Below are 26,332 nucleotides of genomic sequence, written 5' to 3'. Positions count from 1 at the left end.
TTGTTTGTTTGGGTTACCCGGTGCGCGGCACGTGACGGTCCACTGTTCATGGATGATATGTGATAGGTGAGGTTAAGGAATGATAGGTTGTATGAATGATTAGAACCGGTATCACGGCCTACCAGGTATTCAGAAGTATCGCTTGCCGTCGTCACACTATATCGTGCTGACCTGGCCGTGGCCCACGAACAACTCAGTCTGTATAACGAAATGCGGCAACACGCACTTGTTTGTTCGCTTGAGCTGACTACGCGCAACGGCTGTCTTGAAATCAGTTTTTGTCAAATCAAATCAATCAAAATCTCTTTTTGAGTCACGCTGTAGGTGTTAAACGACCGTAAAGTTTAACAACTTGCTCACGTCCGCTTGCTGCCTATTACTTGAGCTAACTGAATGTTACTTGCATCACGGTCTATAATGACTTGTAATTGCTAATTGTCTGGTTTTGTGACAATAATACTGGGATTTGAGGGAGGTGGGAAGTAAGGATTACGGCAACCGCGATTTGTCGCAACCAGACACTATACGATAATAGTAAACAGCCCCCCTTCCAACCCCTTGCGGCATTTAGTGTAGTCAAGACAGCAGTTGCATCACCTTTTTGGATTTCCATATTGATCCGCAGCGTCAGATACTCACCTGACCGATCCTCGCCAGTTTTTTTTACCGCTTAAAGACTCCCAATACTCGTCATTGTTTTCAGTGCTAAGGGAGCTCATGGTTCAAACTTTAGAACCCCAGGGGACAGATAATATAATAATTATATTATCTGTCCCCACCCAACAACACCCAATTATTGGGTGTTATTTGTCTCAAGGTAAATGACCCACCTACTTCCTCTTTTTTATTTTTCATTTCCGAAATAAATCTTTTGAAGTTATAGAATAGTTTAAGCTATTTTGCACATTCAATTTGATCTTAACTTGAAAACTATCAAATTATAATAATATATGTTAAAAATTATAGTATATTAAATGACTTTTATTTCAACTTTCTTAATGATTATTTTTTGAGAGGTTCGGTTAGGTTAGGTGACGTTGTTTAGTTAACTAACAATACACAATAATAAACTAAAATTCATTGCTAATACTCGTAAATTCGAATATGTATTCCTTTTCAATATATTAACTACCAAAAAATTACGTCCTTGGTAATATGGAATGATCCATCTGTATATTAAAAATAGCCTTTGGACTCATAATGTGATTTTAATTGACATCCCTTAAAAAGCAGCTTCGAAGTTTGTAAAAAAAAGTATTTCCGGTTTTTTTACATTTACTATACCTTCTATCCGGTTATCGATAATGTCGAATTAGCATGCCTATGCGTAACTGCTAACATTTGAATAAAGAACTTCGGCTACACGTGTAGAATTATTTTGAAAAGCACTTTGACACTGTACCTATACATAACCTCTGTCTCACCTTTCTCTCTGATCAAATACATCTCTATTCTGATGAATCTGTAACCGGGCTTTCATCGAAACCCTTCCTACAATCTACAATTCCAGCGGACGCTCCACATTTTTTCTACTTATGAATTATTCATGGAAACTCCGTTCATTCGCTATCCTCCTACCTAAAAACTACTAGGAGCAGACTGCAGAATGGATAGCTATGTGGCATGTGCAGGTATTATATATTGCTTTACCAATCCTTCTCGTCTATAGTGTTGCACTCAGCAAATGCAAGCTGCTTACTACTAAGTAGGTAGATGTTGAATAGTGTACATACACATGAGTCACATGAATGTAGTTGAAACGATGAAATGTGGCATGTCGATTTTAATAATGCTATGTTTTTATTATTCACCGATAGCTTGTAACTTTTCTCTGTACGATTGTCGTCAACTATACAGATAATGTAATATTATGTATTAGATTTAGGCAAGCGTGACAAATTGAACTTATATATTGATGAATGTATTCTTTTCTAGTTTATTAGATCCTGAGGAGTGCTGTTTTTCCAATATTCGATGCATGGCATAGCTCATTTGTAAGGGATCTTGGCATTACGATTGAAAGTAGCTATCATTTGAATACCATTTATAGAAAGGCGCTACATATGTTGGGCTTTGTATTGGGTACCTCTCGGGTTTCTTCGGATGTAGCTGTATTAAAACTACTTTATAATTTTATGCAGGCTTGCGAGTGTTTCGATTTTTGGGCCCCGTATCAATCGAAGTACGACCTTATAGTAGGGAGACTGAAAAAGAAAGACTTATTTACTTGAAGCTGTATAAATACTATAAGTACATGGTTTTCCAATTGATTTTTACTGAGGAATACTTGCATAATCAGCTTAAAGGTTCAGAAGAGATCTCACTTATACGTGGTGTAAATGAAAACCCTGACTAGATTCAATATGAACATTACTTCAATTTTGATAGCTGACTTTGGCAAAATTTATGAATTTAAGAATGAAAACCTAACCTAACCTAACAAATAATCCAGTATATCGGCTATTTTCAAAATTTGTTTGCTGCTGGCTTCCTGTAAAGTGTAAACCTACAAGAACCGTGTTTTATTTATACATGAATTTTATATCAGTACTATACGACCCAAAGAGGTTGGACGGTCTTTAATATACGGCCATATATTTCTGATACAACATTTCACGGTGATGTGTGATACGGCGAACTGCATACGTACAAGTTTCCGGACAAGAAACGCAACGTGTGGTCGGCAATACCTATCATCCGCCACCAGACTGTCGGGCATGCGATCTCCGCGTATTGTCCCGCCTATTATGTTCATTTCCAAACCGTCCCTGAATTTATCATCAAATATGCGACTTCCTGATGATCGTTGTAAAGTCTAGTCTAGTCCAAAACAACACCATAGCTACGCAAATGACCGCGACACGTTGGCCCAGGTATAGCTAGAATTAGAATCGTGGCTTAGCTACTTCATGCAAAGATGTGCAGCGTATGCGCGGCAGTTGTGGGGTTTCATGGAATGCTCTCCTCCGTCCGCCGTCTGGGAATCCCTGCTATGAGAGTAATCCCGCTCATTGTTTCTGTTGTTTGATTACTTACCCGCCACGCGTTCCCACGCAGGGGGAAAATGCACAGTAACACGATGGATTTAATCATAAATGGCTGTAATAAATAGCTGTCTTGTTATACGAACTTCTAATGTTGGAATTGTGGTTTTTAGTTACAGTGAATATAGCAGTAGCGAAGGGTGGAGGTAGGCTGTTAAGATCCGCCATAGATAGTGCACATTAAACTTTGTTAGTCATACGTATTTGATTTTGTTGAACTAAGACTACAATTTACATATGGTGTTGGTTAGTTTTTTTTAAAAATCAAACCTTGCCTAACCAAACCATAATAGTTTTGGTATACTTTGAGCGATACAACAAAATTGTGCGCACTTTTTCATTCATACTTATGTAAGTATTTGTTTTCGTTGGATTAAGAATACAATATTACACATAGGATTGTTGGTCCTGCCTAAACCACACTATAATAGATAAAAATATTATTCTATCTATAAAATATCCGAAGTTATGTATGATTTAATTACATAATTTTAGATATTTTACACTTATCTATCATTCGCAGGGTTAAATTTGAATTTTAAAAACTAACCAATCGTCTGTAAAGTATAGTCTTATTTCAATGAAACAAATACGTATGACTGACAAAGTTTACTGTGCACCATTTATGGCGGATCTTAACAGTCTACTTCCACCCTTCGCCACTGGAATATAGGTACATAATTTGAAAAACAAACTCGTAATATGCAAATATCGCGAACAGGTTATCGCATTGTATTCGAAGATAATTGATAATTATGATTACCATTGTGATTTGCAATTCAGTACCACAGCCTGAATATTGTAGGCTTGGGATTACTGTAGAACGCGTAGGTATATTTCGTCGTTGTAGCTTTCTCCCCAGGTGTCATCTTATTGTAAATTATTATATTTTGACCACGACGCTCAGTGACGTCCCTAGACAAAATGTCGCCCCATTTTTTACAACGTTTTTATAAGCTCGTATTCTTGTTTGTCCAGTACAAATCTTGCAAACGATTTTTAACTAACTTCCCGACTAGCTGGACATTTGAAACTTTTAGAATATATCAGAACACGATGTCAATGCATTCTTTTAATACTTTTAGCCTACTTTAAGTAGAATTCATTTTCAGTTAATTCTGTTTTGTACTCTGAAATAACACAAATACAATTTGAAAACACCTCAGAAACATAGTAACTATAAAAAATCGTGGAAAAAATACGACGCCGGACAGGACCCAATTCATGATTCAAACCACGAAAGGCAGTTACCAAAATTAACGAAATTTGTAAAGTGTTTCAGTTTTATGACTACTCCTTAATTTATTCGTAATTAGATTGCACGCAGGTGGCTCAGATGGTAAAACAGATTGGCCAGCGTCTTGTAGGGCGTCGTTTTTTTTTTAAGTTTTCTTCTAGCCGATATGTTTTAAAATTATGTATGTTAACCAATGTTGCACAATTTTTAATCTAATGAATTATTCATGAATACAAAAAATATATAAAATGTAAATGCGGTGTGACTGCATTAGTGTACCTATTATAGTCATGGCCCCCACTGAGGCTATACGGGGGGCTGACAGGGCTCTAGCCTGGAGGCCCGGGGTCAGGAGGTGCCCGGAGAGGCGAGTCGACCAGATAAATGAGATAAACACACATCACAAATTTTCTTTAATAGCAAAAAAGTCGTCTGCGGCGCTATTTTACTTCAATAATGTTATTACTTTAAATTATGTGGTTGTCCGATAATTTTTAAAATTATGTATCGATACTCGACAACTCCATAATTCAAATGGATGTATTAAAATATACAAAAAAAAAACACTAAATATACCTACACATTAATTTTACATTCATTTTTAGAAAACGCTACTGTAGAGCGTTACACTGTCTTTATCCTTAGCGATAGTAAGGGGGCCCGCCAAAGATCATACCCTGGAGGCCCGGTTCAGAATGTGGGGACCATGATGATAGTAATAGTAAATATGCAAAATATTCCGCTTTAACTGTAATCAGTAATCACGATGGCTAGGATAAGCTAGAAAATATTTACCTACAGCACCAATCATGTAATGTAGGTATCTCGTTTCTGAGTGCTTATAGTGCGTCTTAGAATTGTGTAAGAACGTATTTTTCCCAACGGAGGCTAAGTTTTACGGATCCGTACTCTTAGTAAATAATTCAACGTAGCCTATCAACTGAAAGCTCCGCTGAAAGTTTTTTTGCGAAAGCTCCGTACGATGATATGTGCTTTTATACTAAATTCTTCGACTCGAGCTAATTTGATTTGTAAAGTTAAAGTTTTTTACGTTACCCAGTCAATCATTACAACGTTTTTGCATGGATCAATTTACCTGGAATTTTTCCAATAGACATCGCTTGTTGAACGTTTTCTTGCTGTTTATTCATATTAAAAGTTTATAGGTACCTAGTTACTGTATTTACAGGTAACCGCTTTATAAAATACGATGCTTATTTTTTGTATACAGCATTTTTAACACTTGCATTGTGTTACTTTGTAGTCTTTGTGGAAAAACATTATTAATTAATATAAATTTGAACATACATAATTTGAAAACACCTCAGATATAGGTATATCTACTAGGATAAATCTTTTTTGAAAAATGCGAGGCCCGACGGATGTTGAACCTGTAACCACCGGATTCGCTCCCTTCATGGAGGTCGCGAAATATAAATTAATACGTAGGTAAGGGCAACAGTTAAATCGAAATTGTAAATATATTACCAGTTCGTTGGCATAGCTCGAAAAATTGACTAAATTGTGTACTTTTGTAAAAAAGCAGAATCTTAATATGATGGAATAGGCATATGTTAAAGATCAATACGTTATGGGTTAAGGTCAAATTTAACTTCTAATGAGTATCCAGCACCATAAAATACATTTCCAAACTGAAAATCAATCAAATCCGACGGAAAATGAATTTTTCTTCGCCATTGTGCAAATGACGCAAGCCGAACGAAATATAATTTGTCATAAAAGTTCAACATGCGTCCTTTTTATGTTATGTTTATTATTATATTCGTAATAATAATAGTATATTCATTGACATGTTTTCTTTTTTAAGTACATACGTAAAGTTTTTTAGTCATCTTTACACGATTTAAGAATATTTTTATCCGACGCCATGACAAAACGAATCGACGTGCAGAAACCTCCACTATCGCTCTCCGAATGGCAACGCGGCCGCAATTTCGTTCCTCATACAGTTGAAAATTATTTGCCGTTTCACTGATGTATCGTCTTAATATATTTATACTCATCATGTTTGCTTACTTTGTGTATGAGAAACATTTATTACAAAAATCGATCGATTTTAAATAATATAAAAATAGTAGATAACAAACGAAAACAGTTCAACGAAGTAAATGTATCAAAAACTTCTTTGTATTTCCTTATTGGTTTTAGACTAATAAATGATTTTTAATGATATGTGAATATTATATTGAATCATCTCGTAATTCCGTCATTAGATGTAGGCAGGGAACTCAGAAATAATGGGAACAGGAATATATAACGGGTATGGCGATAGCAGGTAACCGAGTCGTGTAAGGAAGAACCGTGTTAAACTTACACACGTGTCAAGAATACGTTTTACGTCGAATACTGAAAACTGCTCTCGGTTAATGCATTTACGCTTATTTAATGTTGGTTGCTATTGCTATTGCACTATTGCACTATTGCACGTGCATAATGCGTGCTTCATTTTCATAGGACACTCACACATTCAAAACCCTGCATCAATATGCGGCGTATTGAATATAGCCTATCGGTATTTTATTTATTATCTGTTCTGTGGATGTAGGTATCCAATACATATAACGACCTTCCTAAAACTATGTAGTTCAAGTTCGAAGGTATTACAAGACGTCGTTTACACGTAAACATGAATCTCTCACCACTTTCGGTCAACAACGAAAGACCGGTACCCGCAATGAAGAAACTGTTTGCTCAAACTTCACCTTATCTAATAAAATACACCGCAAATCAGATTACCTTCGCTGCCTACGCCCTACATACGAACTGTAATGCCTAAACAGCCTTCTCACGGCGCGTCACGAAATGCGTAGATCTGAAGCCATGCCCCTTATCGCTTACCTACGTCATAAGTGACACAGATAAAATAATGCTCATATCAACGACAGGTTTTATTGATTATTAATTATATTTACCTATCAATATGTGTCGATCGGAAAATGACACATATTATTTGTTGTGGAATAACTAAAATAATTAAATGCGTGTGGCATATTGATCTATATTGTTATTATTAGCTTCTTTTTTCTGATACAATGATATTGTGGCAAATATTATCAAATTCAGATTACAAAGTAATTTATTAATTAATGTGAAGGTAAAACTACACGATGGCCGCGCGGTTTAAGCGTCGGCCCATAGCGTCGTGGGTCCCAGGTTCGAATCCTGGGTCTGGCAAGTACACATATTGATTTTCAATTTGTGTATGAGTCAGAGTATGGAGCTAATAGGTTGAGAAAGTGGCTGACATCCATTTCTCGTAAAAAAAAACTGTTAATACAAATCTCCACTCTGTGGAGGCCCATTTATGATCCTATTAGGATCGGACATGGTCGAAAGAAAGAAGAAGAAAAACTACAAATTATAAATTTAACACAATCACAGCATTATAATATAAGATTAATAAATAATGCAAAATAAGTAACATAATAACATTATAAACTAATTATTGTTCTTAATGGATTATATTTTGCACTATTCCATTTGAGTCGTTTTTGCGACCCGGGTTTCGCCTTTCGGCATCTTCAGGCACTATGTGCACTCACCAAACGGCAAATATGCACTAACAACGAATCCAGTTACCTCTAACTTATACAACAAATTAATACAATTAAGTACGTAAAAACTTTTATCACCTTCCTATTAAGTCAAGGAGCACAATAACAAATATAACAAACAAATTATGAATAGCTGAATCAGGGAACTCAGAAATAATGGGAACCGAAATACATAACGGGTAAGGCGATAGCAGGTAACCGACTCGAGTAAGGAAGAATCCGGGTTAAACTTACGCACGTGTCAAGAATACGTTTTACGTCGAATGCTGAAAACTGCTCTCGGTCTATGCATTTACGCTCATTTAATGTTGGTGTATTACACACACTATTGTACGTGCATAATGCGTGCTTTATTTTCGTAGGACACTCACACATTCAAAACCCTGCATCAAGATGCGGCGTATTGAATATAGCCTATTGGTATTCTATCGGTGAGTTGAATAGTGTTTGTAAAAACCCATACCTTATTTGTGTATTTGCCTTTTGGTGAGCGCGCATAGTGCCTGAAGATGCCGAAAGGCGAAACCCCGGTCGCATAAAACGACTAAAATTGAATAGTACAAAATTTTAATCCATTAGAATTTAAATTAAAACTCCATCAAGTACCCTCGGTCGATAGTATTAATATTATTTATTGCTTGTTTGCTTGTGGTCTCCTTGTCATTGGGGCACCCTTTATCCCCTGCATCTCTGTGTGAATGGCGTTGAGTGATCTTTTTCGCGTTCAGCGAAATGGTCTGTCTTGGTTGAGTTAGTAATTTTTGTTGATTTCAGTCGATATATTTTGAGTTTTGGCAGAATAAAACTTATAAACTTAATTTAATATACGATATACCAATAAAAGTAATGAAACATAACATTAAATTCATTATTGAAAAACGTATACGTGTCTGCTTTCTTAATACCGAAAATACCGGTATTTTGAATTTTTGATACCGGTATTTCGGTATCGATAAATAATTGAATACCGGTTTTGAGATACCGGTATTTCAATCCCTAATCCTCTATAGTTGGCCGGGTCTGTCCTGTTCTCTTTAGTAGCGTTTTCACTTAAAGATCCCGTGATCCTCTCGTCTCAGTCACTAAGTTTACAGTACTGCTAGTGGTGACGTATAATATTAACATTGTATTAAAGATTGGCAGTTAAGTTCATAGGTACATTCTATTTCGAAAGGATAATATAAATTTTACGCTTTATAAATGTATTAATATTTAATGGATAAGAAGAAAAACAGCAAGCGGTCTCTTTTATGGTTTCCGTCGGAAAACTCTCTTTATATTTCAAGGTTTTCTTTTCCACGTGTCATAATATCTTGTTAGAAGTGCTCAAGCTTTCACGTTTACTTTTTTATTAATATAGTATGTACCTATGTAGTATGAAAACAAAAATTAAAAAGAAACATATTTAGTTTCTTTATAATCTCCTGCCGCCCTGTCATCTCTGAACGTAAAAGAAACTGTGGATGAAGCGTAGAAAATATGTACAAAAATTTGTTATATTATACGACCCTGTCTCTTTCTAGTCATCACCATAATCGTTTGACGAAATCGACGAAACACGTGGGGCAATAAAAGGTAAAAAAATATCTTACATACGTTTATCTAACGAAAAAGTTTGCAGAATGTCAGTGGCAGCGACCGGCAGGGAGATAATTTTCCATATTATGGTACAAGAAAGTTGAAATCCTTAAGGTGAAGCCTTTACTGAGCCTTTTTTAAAGAGGCACCTAGCGGAAAAATTCGAAGTTTGCAATTTGAGATTTTTTTTTGATAATTTACAATCCTTTTTATTTATATCAAATTTTATTTTTGTATGGTCCCAATATTGAAGCTTGATTTGATATAAATAAAAAGGATTTCAAGTTATACACATTTATATTTTTTATAAAAATCAATGTTTTTTAAAATAGATATAAAAAATATTAAAACTATGAATTAGTCAAAAATCTCTTAGGCGATGCTTAGAAAACGTAATAAACTAAATTTTAATAATAAATATGACCATAAAATATATTATGTAATAATAGGGTGCGTTCCGATTCAACAAATTTACATTTTATTACATTTTTTACTTTCATTTAAGTTTATCTTTCACTTAAAATGTTTTTTTTTTCTTTTTAATGTTTTTAGATACATATTTATTAATTAATACAGTTGAAATTGTAAATTATCAAAAAAAAATCTCAAATTGCAAGCTTCGTATTTTTCCGCTAGGTGCCTCTTTAAAAACGGCTCAGTAAAGGCTTCACCTTAAATCCGTTGAAAATGTCATAATCCACATAACTGATGCTGATATTGTCATTCAGTAATGTTCAGCTAATCAGCTTTACGACCCGATTCCCAAGATTATTTAGTATTAGAGATTTTTTCTTCGCATCTAGGTCGAAGTATCATTGTTTCTTTTTACGCCAACGTACACCTATCAGAGGCCGGCAAACATCAGGGCATCCGTTAATTACCTTGAATATTTCAGTCGATTTGCTAGTACTAGTACTAGTCACGAAGATTTTTGAGCTTATAATGAAGTGGCCCATGCTGTTTTTTTACCCTTTCGTAACGTGGCCGAAGTACCTCCATGTTAGGATGTCAACATTAATCACCCTGCCAGTCGAAGGATTTTTGAAGTACATTTATATTAATCTACGTCTTAAAGGCCAAATCTCGAAGCCACACCTTAATGCCACAATATAATTCTACACGTCATTCATAATCTTCATTATCTTTTCGCTCGCATATAACTTATACAGCTCTACTATGCAAACCATGCAATAATCCAAATGTCACACGTACACTCTACGTCTTAGTATGTAGCATTCTTGAATATAGGTCGATTATCTGGTGTCCTTATGAGGTTTCATATAAACTTATTTTAGAACGCGTCCAGAAGAGTTTTTTTCGATGTCTTTATTTTAAGACATATCACTATTTTCCTTTCGATAATTCGTCAAATGATTATTTTCCGACTGCCTTTCTGCAAGGCATGCTTACTTTTCACTCTCTTAAATTTCGTAAGTCATTTCTCTTCTTGAAACATTTTTGCCTGTTATCGCGTGGTATGGTTACCAATCCTGATATCCTAAAGAATTTGAATTCACATGCGCCTGTCAATAACCTACGTGGTCGCGGCCATGAATTATTCTGGATTGGAACCGTTTCCTCGTCAGCCACCATCAGCGCAAGACTAGTCAATGCGCACCCCAAAGACGTAGACATTTTCAGTTACGTGCTGTGTATTTTGTATTATTATATATATTCTCTTCTTTCTCGTGAGGGTAATATTTGTTATAATGTAATCTCATGTTGTGAATGTCTTAAATTTAGATATTTTATGTTCACAATGTTTTGTCTTCTTAAATAAATTCATAATCAAATAACTTCCTCGGACTCTACACACTTTTGTTATGCATTTCTCGTATGATACTTAACTATATAGGTAAATTAATAGTTGTTAAGTCGAAGAGATGAAAGGAAGTATAGTTAAATTAACGTGGTTTTTAGGTTTTAAGAAGAAGCAAGATTTATAGAGAGAATTGGCGAATTGTCACCTTGGCTACCTGAAAAAATATAATATAGACACCACTGCACAATAGTAATTGAGATAGTATAGCGAAGGTTAACTTAATGAAAGCATTCCTATTTTAAAAGAGGATTAAATTTATTATGATCAAGTGTTATCCATATAAGCAGGTATGTAGTTTATTATTCACAAAGTATCGAATATTTTGAATAAAGAAGTTCTGAGAAACCCTTACGTGAGATGTTTTACACACTTTAAATATATCAGATGACAAAGAAAGTGGCAAATAATACGGTAAAACATACTTATTGTTTCTTGGAAATTAAGTAAAATTTAAATTAATTATGTATACATACAAAACCCGTACCATATCCCCTTTGTGTGAAAAGATACATGATGGAATTTTCTATCTTTATGGTGATGATGAAAGGATGTTACGTTTATAATGAAATTGGGATGCTTTAATGAATTGATATATTCCCACTTTGACCTTTCTAAATATAATAATTATTCTCTGTTACATGTTACTGAACCTTTTAGCGAATATTTCGGCCATAAAAACGAAAGGCCAAACTGACTAACTTATTAATTAAGAGACAAATTAACAAATTGCCTTCGATGTCCGAAATAACTGGCCATTAACCCTATGTTCTCCGTCTCACTGAGCCATTCCGGTCGTCGATCGAAATGTTAACAGAAGGCTCACGGCAAACTGATAAATGCAATATTAATCTCATATAATATAATATATACGTGGAATCGAAATGCTTAACCGAATATGTAATATATTTAAGCACCGCAAATAATTAATTAATGAGAGAAGAAACAAAAGTTGAGAGGCTGACAATTTGTTTATCGAGAAGTGAATAAATTTACATTGAAACAGTATTTCTCTAAGGTGTGATACATTACTATGTGCTTTGAAACTCCACCACTCAGACGGGTCACGTGATTCTGTCTGTTTCAAGTTTCTAAATATCTACATTTTCCAATTATTGTCGTAGTTTATGTATTCTGATATTCCTTACCCTTTCAACATAAAGAGTTTTACACACACTATTATTGCACGTCTATAATGCGTGGTTCATTTTCGTAGGACACTCGAACATTCTAAATTTACTGTACAGGTATATAGCCTATATGAATTCTATTTATTATCTGTTCTGTGGTTTTGCACCATGTGATTCCCACCGAAAGCCCACCAAAGTTGTATAAAGGCATAAAAACTAAAAATAAACTGTGACTAGGGATTCCAATCCCGGGATCCCGAACTATTTTCGATACCTATGAATCCCGGGATTGGTAAACACAATCCCGAAACTTTCGGGATTGTTTTTTTTATCAATTTTTATGGAAAATAAAATAAAAACGAAAATATAACAGAAAGAATATTTTTAATAACATATAAATACATTAGAAATAATCTTATTATATTATCTTTTCATAAATAAATAAAACTGTTTTACTTTCACATTATTATTTATATAAAAATATTATTTACTCCATTAAACCTACGTATTTCCAAGATTGAACTTCTTTCGACCATGTCCGTTCCTAATAGGATCATATGGGCCTCCACAGAGTAGAGGTTTGTATTGACAGATTTTGTTTTTTACGAGAAATGGATGTCAGCCACTTGGACTATAACGCCGTGGGTCCCAGGTTCGAATCCTGGGTCTGGCAAGTACACATAGATTAAACTTACACAATATTAACAATAAATGTCTTAAATAGTATAAATTATACTAGATTTATTTTTGACCGATTTTATCAACGTTATTGTTATATAAAAAAAATATATTAATTATTAAAAAAAGGCAATCCCGGGATCGTCAAATTGTAATCCCGAAATCCAGATTTTGGCTCGGGATTGGATTCCCTAATTGTGACTAAATTGAATTAGCCTGATCTCCACCAATATTACATAGTTTTATTCCTATTAATTGATTAATATTATTATTATTGGACCGCTACACAACATGACGTGGATTTGATTAAACGGATTCGTCTGGTGAAACGGTCTCTATGCTTTAATTTTTGCTCTCTCGCCAGGGATGTAATTTTTACGTGAAAATAAGCCGTTAAATAGACGAAAAGGTGATAAAGTTTCGGGTGGGCCCTGTATCATTAATCTTGATTTTTGTTACACTCTAAAAGTTTATTTTAATACCATTCATTTGACACGGTTCGAAACTATTAAATTCGGCTCAATGTTTTATGTTGCCGAGCTTTCTGTAAAATAATTTTTCGAATAAAATTATGTCATATTTTAATTATTGATTTATTAAAATTCTTACAACAAAAATTGCAGAACATGTTCAATGCTACGAGCTTGCTAATAGGTTGTATTCACTAGCGAAGGGTGGAGGTAGGATGTTAAGATCCGCCATAAATAGTGCACATTAAACTTTGTTAGTCATAAGTATTTGCGTTTATTGAACTAAGACTACAATTTACAGATGGTGTTGGTTAGTTTAAAAAAAAATCAATTAAATCCTGCCTAAACCGAACCCCAATGGTTTTGGTATACTTTGGGTGATACAAAAAAATTGTGCTCACTTTTTCATTCATACATTCATCGAATTTAGAATACATATAATATTACAGATGGTGTTGATAATGTCATGTGTACCATGTCAACTGATCTCGAGTCTGGAAGAATAAAGGATACTTAAACACGTGTTAAGAATACGCTTCTTCTCCGTTCTGACAACTGCTCTCGACGTTCATTCAATATTAGTGTATTTGGAGGTTGCAACACACTATTGCACGTCCATAATGTGTGGTTCATTTTCGTAGGATACTCACACATTTAAAACCCTGCGTAATAAAGTAGTGTATTGGGGTATAGCCTATCGGAATTATGTTTATTAATCTGTTCTGTGTCAAGTAATCAATATTAATCTTCCCTTTATATATAATATAATGCTTTTTTATTGTTACAGATTATATAGCGCGGTATGGACGAATGGCAGAACAGGCGGCTCGGAGAAAGTTCTGGCAAATCCTCTCCGCTGTTGAGTATTGTCACGACCGACGAATCGTACATAGAGATCTTAAGGTTAGTAAACAAAAAGTAATTTAAAAGCCAATTCTTATTACTATTTGTGAACTGTGAATTATAAAATAACACACACAAAATGTCAAATCGGTATGATACTCTCACATGACTTGAGGCTGTCGGTATTTTAGCCTAACGTGTTTATAGTGATGTAATTTTTCTAAATATATACATTAATTTATGCGCGTTGGATTCGATGCAAAATGGTGACGCGAGATTTTTCTAGCCCGAGTTCAAATGCGGTTGGGCATTCATCTAATATATAAAAATTAATATTTGTGTGTTTGTTTGTTCGTATTTAATGCGCAGCCATACCGTTCATCCGATTGCGATAAAACTTTGTAAACTTATTGCTTGCACTTGCGGGAAGAGTATAGGCTATACTAATATATAAAAATGAATGTCTGTCTGTCTGTCTGTCTGTGTGTCTGTCCCGTATGCGTTCCTATACCATTCATCCGATTGCAATGAAATTTTGGTAAGTGGTTGTATGCATGCATACCCATAAAGGTTTCTGAATTAGAAAAATCATCATCTTCTTCTTCTTCTTCATTATATTTTCTTTTATTCGTATGGTTCTTATACCATTCATCCGATTGCAATGAAATTTTGGTAAGTGGTTGTATGCACACCCATAAAGGTTTCTGAATTAGAAAAATCATCATCTTCTTCTTTTTCTTCATTCTATCTTCTTTTATTCGTATGCGTTCCTATACCATTCATCCGATTGCGATGAAACCTTCATCAGTTGTTGTGGTAACACCCGCAACGGTTTTTGAATTAGTACAACCATCTTCTTCTTCTTCTTCTATTCTATATTCTTCTATTCGTATGCGTTCCTATTCCATTCATCCGATTGCAATAAAATTTTCGTCAGTAATTGTGCCAACACCCGCAAAGGTTTCTGAATTAGTACAACTATCTTCTTCTTCTTCTTCATTCTATCTTCTTTTATTCGTATGGTCCCTATACCATTCATCCGATTGCAATGAAACCTTCATCAGTTGTTGTGGTAACACCCGCAATGGTTTTTTAATAAGTACAACCATCTTCTTCTTCTTCTTTTTCTTCTATTCTATATTCTTCTATTCGTATGCGTTCCTATTCCATTCATCCGATTGCAATAAAATTTTCGTCAGTAATTGTGCCAACACCCGCAAAGGTTTCTGAATTAGTACAACTATCTTCTTCTTCTTCTTCATTCTATCTTCTTTTATTCGTATGGTCCCTATACCATTTATCCGATTGCGATGAAACCTTCGTCAGTTGTTGTGGTAACACCCGCAATGGTTTTTGAATTAGTACAACTATCTTCTTCTTCTTCTTCTTCTATTCTATATTCTTCTATTCGTATGCGTTTCTATTCCATTCATCCGATTGCAACAAATTTTTCGTCAGTAATTGTGCCAACACCCGCGAAGGTTTCTGAATTGGTACAACCATCTTCTTCTTCTATTCTATCTTCTATTCGTATGTGTTCCTATACCATTCATCCGATTGCAATGAAATTTTGATCAACTGTTGTGCTCACGCCGCAAAGGTCTCTGAATTGTTACAACTATTTTCTTTTTTCTTCTATTCTATCTTCTTCTATTTGTATGCGTTCTTATACCATTCATCCGATTGCGATGAAATTTTGACCAGTTGTTGTGAGCACGCCCGCGAAGAGTTCTGAATTAGTACAACCATCTTCTTCTTCTTCTATTCGTATGCGTTCCTATACCATTCATCCGATTGCAATGAAACTTTGGTGAGTTGTCGTGCGCACGTCTGCGAAGGTTTCTGAATTAGTACAACCATCATCTTCTTCTTCTATTCGAATGCGTACCTACACCATTCATCCGATTGCAATGAAACTTTGGTGAGTTGTCGTGCGCATGCCCACGAAGATTTCTGAATTAGAAAATCATCTTCTACTTCTATTTGTATGCGTTCCTATACCATTAATCCGATTGCAATGAAACTTTGGTGAGTTGTCATGCGCATGCCCACGAAGGTTTCTGAATTAGAAAATCATCTTCTTCTACTATTCGTATGCGTTCCTATACCATTCATCCGATTGCGATGAAACTTTTGTCAGTTGTGTGCGGTTTCTAAATTATTATTATATAACATACAAAGTTTGTTGTTTGTTTGTTCCATCCAATTTTGATTTTTTTTTTACTACATATTTATAACATTAATAACGTTTTCATATTTTGGATTCGATTTTAATTTAGTGTTCTTATGTTTGACCTTTACTCCTATTATAATTATTTTCATATTGCCATATTGTATAACACAGATATTTTAATATTAAAGAAATAATTACCTCTTATTATTTTTCAAATATCTAAGATAAATATAACCACGAAGCGACCCCGTGCGAAGCCGGGTACTTCAGCTAGTTACTAATAATAATATTTATAGCTAATATTTTTAAATTTTTTATTGCAAATATTATTATACTTACATATAAATATTATATATTTATAAAGCGAAACTGTATAATAATGCAGAATATATGTATCTCAATTAAGTTGAGCTCTCTCTCTCTTCGGATATTAATTATTCTTATCTACACAACGTCTCCGGCCGTCCGAAGTATTTATTATATCATCAATCGATTAAATAGTTAGTAGGCTAATAATAAGGTATGTTACGTATACACTAAAATTCATTAATTTCGCCGTTTTACATTACCTTTCACGCAACCGAATTTATGTGGGCATAAAATACCTATGGCATAATATTTCCAAGGTCAAAGTTTATATTCCATATGGCTCCACAGAAAGTATCCATGTCATGATGTTATTTGAGTTGAGTGGGCAGACTTTCAGACGCACTGACGGTTCACGAACACCTAAAAATACCTTTAAAACAGGTACCTATATAATATTATGTTTCAATATCTTTTATCGAGCCACACGCGACCTTTCGATTGAAATAGATTTTGCTGATTAAAAAGTGAAAGAATCATGTTATTTATGCTCATTGAAAATGGTAATTTTTATTTTAAAAAATACAAAATTATTAAAACAATGAGTCAAGTAATAAACCTTTGCCTGTCACGCTCAAGCCTCCGGAGTAGAGTTGGGTTTCGGGAATTCTCGAGAAATTTTAGAGATTTTCCATCCCGAATCTCGGGAATTTAAATTTTTAACATTTCGGGAAATCCTGAATCTCGAGAATCTTTTCTCGGGATTCGGGATTTATTTATTATCAAATATTAATCGAAAAAACGATTTTCTATATGAAAAAAGTGGACAGAAAACAGAAAACGGTCAAATACTGATCGAGGCATTTAATACAATTAAGCCAACGTCGACTGAAAATGAGCGCAATTTTTACATCAGGGAATTTTGTGTTTTAAAAGCGTACGCGTTTGTCAGACGCAGCGATTGACAGTCTGTGTTTTTTGAAATACTATTTTAATAAGTAATGTTTTGTTTTTTTTTTGTTTTCCTACTTCTATTTTGTTTGTCTTCATACAAATAAAAAAAATCATATTTTTTGGAATTTGTTTTTTTTACACTGATTTTAGTATTTTTACAAGTTTTTTTTTAAATTTCCTGATTTCTCGAGAATTCTTTTCTGGAAATCTCGAATCTCGAGAATTCAAAATTTCATCATTTCGGGAAATCCCGAATCTCGAGATTGAGATTTTCTCGGGAAATACCCAACTCTTGTCGTGAGTACATATACAGCAAGTAAACGAGTGCACCTCGTCTCGCGTGTCTTACCATGTCAATTATGCAGCGTGTGGATCGCGATCTTGTAGCATCGATGCAATCTAAGAAAAGGAGTTAGCAACGTCGATAAAATACGGGCAGTCTCGCAGGATCTTTCATTGAAACAAATATTCTTTTTATAGTTCTATCATCGTTGACATTTCGTTTCTTGGTGCAGCTGCTACAAGCATTGTCCACCAAATAAATCCTTATTCCACCGGCAGTTCGACTTATTTCTATTCTTTTTGAATAATCAATTGCACCATATTATTATCTTTGTGTCTGAATAGTTTTTTCTTAAAATAGTAACGAATGGATAATCTATATTTGTTCATAAATACAATAATTACATTAAAAGTAACAATACTAAAAAATTAAATCTCCTGAATGCCCCCTCGCCATCTTGGGATGGGTCTAGGACGATTTGGCACCGCGAACTGGCCTCCGCCGATTGGCCTCCGGTAATTGGCCGCCGGTACAATCGGACGCCGGCCCAATTGGACGCCGACCCAATTCGACGCCGACCCAACTGGCCTCCGGGAGATTGGACGCCGCACAGTTGAATTAAATGCGCAAAGGAATAGACGTACGTTACGATTTGTTGGAGTAAATAAGCAAGTCAGTTTAATATGCTTCTATCTTCTCAGTAGGTGTGCCTTATACATTTCGCGCTTGACACATTTTTAATATAGATTGAGAAAAATTATTATGCCTGATGATGTTTATTAAAAGAAAATAATTCTTCCCTCGCTAAAACTTAAAGATGTGCATAATCAATTAATTTATTGTCTATACATGGGTACTTATTTATATTTACAACAAATATTAAAAATAATGTTAGATGTTAGAATGAAAATTACATTATATTTCAGCGTTTTATCGACTTAATATTATAATAAAGCTTAAATATGTATATTATTATGCATAAATGCGTATTTTAAGATAGTATGAAATTACAAACAAAATATTAAGTAAGTTATCTGCTAAGTATAAATGTTTCAGTAGTTTGATTGATAAACTACTTAGGTACTGGATGCCGGATGAAATCCCGAAGGCCGAAATCCCGAATGCTGAAATCCCGAATGGCCGAAATCCCGAAAAATGAAAAAATACAAACATCAATAATTGCGCAATTTTTGCAAGAGACACAAAACCCATTTTTTGTGGAAATATAAAAAAAATGTAAAATACAAACATCAATAATTGCGCAATCGTGAGCGCAATTTTTGTAAGAGAGACAAATCCCATTTTTTCGGAAAATGGGTTTTTCCGATTGCGCAATTTTTTCAGGGGAGACCATTTTGTAGAACGAATGGATTTTGTGCATCTCATAAAAATTGCGCAATTCACGATTGCGCAATTATTGATGTTTGTATTTTACATTTTTTTTATATTTCCACAAAAAATGGGTTTTGTGTCTCTTGCAAAAATTGCGCAATTATTGATGTTTGTATTTTTTCATTTTTCGGGATTTCGGCCATTCGGGATTTCAGCATTCGGGATTTCGGCCTTCGGGATTTCATCCGGCATCCAGTACCTAAGTAGTTTATCAATCAAACTACTGAAACATTTATACTTAGCAGATAACTTACTTAATATTTTGTTTGTAATTTCATACTATCTTAAAATACGCATTTATGCATAATAATATACATATTTAAGCTTTATTATAATATTAAGTCGATAAAACGCTGAAATATAATGTAATTTTCATTCTAACATCTAACATTATTTTAAATATTTGTTGTAAATATAAATAAGTACCCATGTATAGACAATAAATTAATTGATTATGCACATCTTTAAGTTTTAGCGAGGGAAGAATTATTTTCTTTTAATAAACATCATACGGTATAATAATTATTCTCAATCTATATTAAAAATGTGTCAAGCGCGAAATGTATAAGGTACAACTACTGAGAAGATAGAAGCATATTAAACTGACTTGCTTATTTACTCCAACAAATCGTAACGTACGTCTATTCCTTTGCGCATTTAATTCAACTGTGCGGCGTCCAATCTCCCGGAGGCCAGTTGGGTCGGCGTCGAATTGGGTCGGCGTCCAATTGGGCCGGCGTCCGATTGTACCGGCGGCCAATTACCGGAGGCCAATCGGCGGAGGCCAGTTCGCGGTGCCAAATCGTCCCATTCCCTCTTGGGATTCAGCCCCATACGTTCCGGGAATATCCAATTTACGCATATAACTAAAGATTAACCATGTTTACTTTATGTGAGTGCAGAGAAATCCAAACCACTGGACATATTGCAGGTATACCCATCCTGAGGAATTTTCAGCCATTCTACCGATTAAACTACTGCTGAAAGTATTATTCTGACCATATAATTTTGTATTAGTACTTGTGGTTTTGTTTCTATACATATTTTCTAAGTTGTCTTTTACACCAGGGATGTCCAACTTCAAGTAGGTACGCTATGATCTACCATCCAGTATCAACTCTGGCAGTCTCTCTCATTGTTATTCTTCTATTTGAACAAACATATTGATAAAACTGAGCCGTTAATTAAAAAAAGAAAACCTCTTGTCTTTTATCACTATATGGTTCACGGTAAAAATGCTAAGTCTTGGTTTTCTTTTGGATACTCATTGCGCTCATCGTCAAACTAAACCACGTGTGTAAAGATCCTACTGCATAACTAGGGATTGCAATACCGGTAGGTATTTCAAAACCGGTATCCCAGTATTTTTCGAAACCGAGATAGATATAAGTATAGATAATATATAGATATCAGACAATACCGATATTTTCGGCATTGAAAATGGATATAAGATATATTAATTAATGAGTAAAGTGATTTAAAGAGAGCAATATTTGGTTGTACTTCTAACGGTACAACTACAAGTTACTAAATGTAAAAAGTGCAATAAAACATTAGGTGGAATTACCAGTGGGACACATACACATCCAAGAACACTTCATAAAATAAATTTATTGAAAAATCATTCAAAAAAGATAGATATCTGTAAACATCAGCATATCTTACCATATCTTATCTTTACATATTTTAAAAGTTACATCTATGCTATAAAATATAATTTTTTTAAAGAGATTTTTGTATATTGGTTCCCGTTTTTTTATATTTTTCTGAATACCGGTATTGAATTGGAAATACCGAAATACCGGTATTGGTATTTTCATTCGGTATTGCAATCCCTATGCGTACCGGTAGTCACGCGGGTTTTTCTCGTGGTTAATGTGAAAACGACTTTTTGTTAAAAAAAAAATCATATTTGGAATGGTTAATCATTCCATTCTAATGAAATCTATTGAAATCATATATTATATAAGTATTACAACTGAATAAACACACGTGTTTACGTGCGATCGACATGCGTGTTTAACACCATACCCGCCATATGAATCGAATGACTGAATGAAAGTTGGATCATAAATAAAATGTACTCTCCCGAGCGTGATTTTTCCACTTTCTTTATTTCCAGGCCGTAATAATTTTGTTTCTCGTATCTTTAAAATAAAACCAACTACCAGTAACTATTAACGATCACTGTGGGATGCTTCGAGGCGGCCGCAAAATGTTTGTTCCTTTTGTATTCTCGCGGGACCAACATTCTCTTACTAAATTGTCTGAACGGTGTCTGAGTACAATATCCTTCACGAGTATTTACGTCACGTAAATTTGCGGAGCCTCGGAGGCCCCAGGCGATGGGTTTTGCTTACGCGACCGAAATTTCCGACCGGAAAAGGTTTATTGGAGGCTTTTTTATACAAACATAGAGCTTTCCCAATTAATTATTGGTGCTTAATTACGTTACCAGATGGAGGAGAGCTTTTGTTTAATTAAACTTGTCAATACGTCATACAAGGGCATCGCTGTACCTACATAATAATGTTTTTTCCCCTTGTAGCTCTTGTCGGATATATTATTTAATGGCCGTTGGGTATTTTATAGATTCATTCAGATATTGTACGGAATCTTTTAGACAATTACCCAATATTACTAGTCCATATCGTCGGTGTTTTGTAAAAAGGGCGAATCAACAATTTTGGCGTAATCGAGATTTTAATGAAAATACAATATGTACCCCACTAGCTTTGTTGTGTAAAAACGGCGAATTTGTATCTCCACAGGAAAGTACTTAAAAACGATAATCGACTAAAATTAAATTAATTAAAATTACGAATAAAAAGCGAGTGTGACATATTAGGGCCTTGTAAAATATTATATAATAATGCCTATTATAATGACAGTATTCTTTCTAAGCTTTATTATAAATTTGTTAGATATTTATAATCATCTACAGGTCATAAACAAATAAATGTCAATAGTTAAAAATCCCCCTCCTGTAAAATAGCATTTTGGTTAATTCGCCCTTTTTACAAAACACCGACGATATATTTTATTTTCTACGGTTTTATTCAAAACAAAACTAATGGTGGCAAGCCAAAATACCACAGTCAAAAATTCACCAGTTCTGCCGACGCTCTATTACTAATCACCGGGCTATCAACGCAGTGTAAAATAGTCCATAATGTCTGTATAATCTTGAGGCTTATATATACATAAAATACCAGAGGAATGAATGTAACATCAATATTGGATAAAAAGTTACTATTTTTTTCATTTGTAAAATAATAAAATTACCCCCAAAATATTCTATAAGATTTCCGCCCCTTTTAGTACGAATAAAAACGTATATTATAATGTGGTAGTTCAAATTCGCGGTAGTGGTTGACGGACGAAATTCGGCGGCTCGGCTCAGCGAGTAATATGTATAATTTTATAACATACTAGCTGAAGTACCCGGCTTCGCACAGGGTCGCTTCGTGGTTATATTTATCTTAGATATTTAAAAAATATTAAGAGGTAATTTTTTTTTAATATTAAAATATCTGTGTTATACAATATGGCAATATGAAAATAATTCTAATAGGAGTATAGGTCAAACAAAAAACCACTAAATTAAAATCGAATCCAAAGTATGCAAACCAAGGCCTGAACAAAAACGATGCATGAGTGCGAGTGAGAAAGTATTCGGCACCCTTATAATCTCTGCGACACGCGCTAGAGTAAGATAAAAGGTCTACATACGTTTTCGTTAGTTTATAAAAGTATCGCCAACAAATCGTGGAGAATCGCTTCACGTAGCATCGTAGCTCGTGTTGCTAAATTGCTATTTTTTGTGTTAGACATAAAGTCAATGGTAAATATTTTTTGTTAATTAAGTAGGGAAGATGGTTCTGTGTGTTGTATTAAAATATGGTAGCCATACTGATAAGCAAGACTATGGTATTACGTTTCATAGGTAAGTTAATACATGTTCATGATAATTTATTTGTATATTATTATATATATTATCAGTGGCCTAGTGTTTCTTTAAAATAACTTAAATTATGGATATCTTTACCTAATGGTTGCATTTTGACCGCTTAAAAATACTATATAACGTAAAAAAATAGAAAATTATATTTTAATTCTGAGCGTCTAGTGCGAGCACTTTGGGCGAGCACTACCGAAATGGTCTATGGTCTCGAACATTTGTAGACAAATGCGTTCGCTCGCTCACAAACCAAACGCATGGCACGCAGCTTCATTTAGCAATGCAACGGGTGGTGTCTAGATGTATCTATAGTCTATGATGCAAACGTTATTAATATGTAGTAAACAAAATCAAAATTGCATGGAACAAACAAACAATAAACGTTGTATTTTATATAATACTAATTTAGAAACCTTCGCAGGTGTACGCACAACAACTCACAAAAGTTTCATCGCAATCGGTTGAATGTTATAGGAACGCATACGAATAGAAGAAGTAGATGATTTTCTAATCCAGAAATCTTCGTGGGCATGCGCACGACAACTCACCAAAATTTCATTGCGAATAGAAGAAGAAAGAGATGGTTATTCTAATTCAGAAACCTTTGCAGGTTTTGGCACAATTATTGACGAAAGTTTTATTGCAATCGGATGAATGGAAGAATATAAAATAAAAGAAGAAGATGGTTGTATTAATTCAGAAACCTTTGCGGGTGTTACCACAACAACTGACGAAGGTTTCATCGCAATCGGATGATTAGTGTAGGAACCATACGAATAAAAGAAGATATAATGAAGAAGAAGAAGAAGATGGTTGTACTAATTCAGAAACCTTTGCAGGTGTTGGCACAACCACTAACGAAAGTTTCATCGCAATCGAAAGAATGGTATAGGGAACATACAAATAAAAGAAGATAAAATGATGAAGAAGAAAAAGAAGAAGGAGATGATTGTTCTTATTCAGAAACCTTTGCGGGTGTTACCACAACAACTGACGAAGGTTTCATCGCAATCGGATGAATGGTATAGGAACCATACGAATAATGTATAAAGTATAAAGAATAATGTATAAAGTATAGGAACCATAAGATATAATGAAGAAGAAGAAGAAGATGGTTGTACTTATTCAGAAACCTTTGCGGATGTTACCACAACAACTGATGAAGGTTTCATCGCAATCGGATGAATGGTATAGGAACCATAAGATATAATGAAGAAGAAGAAGATGGTTGTACTAATTCAGAAACCTTTGCAGGTGTTGGCACAACCACTAACGAAAGTTTCATCGCAATCGGATGAATGGTATAGGGACCATACAAATAAAAGAAGATAGAATGATGAAGAAGAAGAAGATAGTTGTACTTATTGAGAAACCTTTGCGGGCGTTACCACAACAACTGACGAAGGTTTCATCGCAATCGGATGAATGGTACAGGAACCATACGAATAAAAGAAGATATAATGAAGAAGAAGTAGAAGAAGATGGTTTTTCTAATTTAGAAACCTTTGCGGGTGTGTGTACAATAACTGACGAAAGTTTCGTTGCAATCGGATGAATGGTATAGGAACCATACGAATAAAAGAAAATAGAATGATTAAGAAGAAGAAGATGATGATTTTTCTAATTCAGAAACCTTTGCGGGTGTACATACAACCAATTACCAAAATTTCATCGTAATCCGATGAATGGTATAGGAACGCATACGGGACAGACAGAAAGACAGACAGACATTCATTTTTATATATAAGATATAGCCTATACTCTTCACGAAAGTGCAAGCAATAAGTTAACAAAGTTTTATCGCAATCGGATGAACGGTATGGCAGTGCATTCAATACGAACAAACAAACAAACACACAAACAAATATTATTTTTTATATATTAGATTTTGAACTCCAGCAAACCTCGGTCGTCGAGGTTATATACCGCGAAAGCTTGGTGATGCTTAGTGCATAATAAAAATCCGACGATCACCGTGTGCGCGTTTCAATGCCGCTGGTACGGTTTATTGGAAGAGGGAGAAATAAAATTTTGCCTAAGTAATAAAAAGAATAAATAAGAATGATTAAAAATGATTTAAGTTTTGATTGATCCTTTACGCCTTACGGTTTACATGCGATATAATATATTTTGCGTAGAAATTCGTCTCCCTTCCTTTAAAAAAAATCAGTTAACTGTATTCAAGCCATAAATAAATTAGCAATGGCTTGCGAATTTGTTTGAAATGCGGATATAAAATGTCGCACCTCACATCACCACTCCACCGCTGCTATCTGACCACGTTGTGGTGAATTGTTGCAAGTGCGTAATTTTCGAGTAGTTTTATCTTTAACTTTGGAACCTTTTAAGATTCGACAAGAGATTGTACTAAATTGGTACGAACAATGTCGCCTATACCTAAGGTGTGCAAGTTTCATTCATCATTATTGATATATTAGTTTTTAAATTAAAACGTAACAAATATACATATAAATTTACAAAAAAAAAAAATATTATACCTTGTTATTATGGAAATATGATCAAAAGGCAATATTTTTAAATCACTAATATTCTATTAATAGTATAGAAATATGAGACATGGGTATATATATGTATGTGTTTACGTATTTCATCATATATATTTACGTTTTCCTTTGATTGTTTCCCAGGAATGGAACAAAGCTTTCTCCTCTGTTCCAAATGTTGACTTGACATTTTCCATAATGAAAATTATTAGGCTTTTATATTTCCAACGAGAGCGTCGAAATTTTTTCTCATAGTAGGTATTTTATTTTAACCACTTTTGACAACCGACTGTTGTTATTTGCGGTGTAATGCTATTTCAAATGCCGGCGCCGTTGAGTCAAGCATGCGCCTCAGGGAGCTCGCGGAACATCTCCGAATGATGTC

The 26,332-nt window shown here is 34.4% G+C and overlaps 1 protein-coding gene across 1 annotated transcript in view; it reads left to right on the top strand.

Moving 5' to 3' along the window:
• LOC147070989 (uncharacterized) overlaps window positions 1–26,332 on the top strand; it is a 366,245-nt gene that overhangs the window by 153,260 nt on the left and 186,653 nt on the right. The window contains exon 4 of the mRNA XM_085949033.1: window positions 14,319–14,434. Coding sequence (XP_085805159.1) covers window positions 14,319–14,434 — 116 coding nt within the window. The remainder of the gene's footprint in view (window positions 1–14,318; window positions 14,435–26,332) is intronic.

The sequence above is a fragment of the Rhyacophila brunnea genome, unplaced genomic scaffold, assembly GCF_057557595.1.
Source record: "Rhyacophila brunnea isolate RB1 unplaced genomic scaffold, BYU_Rbru_1.0 scaffold_21, whole genome shotgun sequence".
Taxonomy (NCBI): domain Eukaryota; kingdom Metazoa; phylum Arthropoda; class Insecta; order Trichoptera; family Rhyacophilidae; genus Rhyacophila; species Rhyacophila brunnea.
The sequence above is the reverse complement of the archived record's forward strand: the minus strand, read 5'-3'. Positions and strand labels throughout refer to the sequence as shown.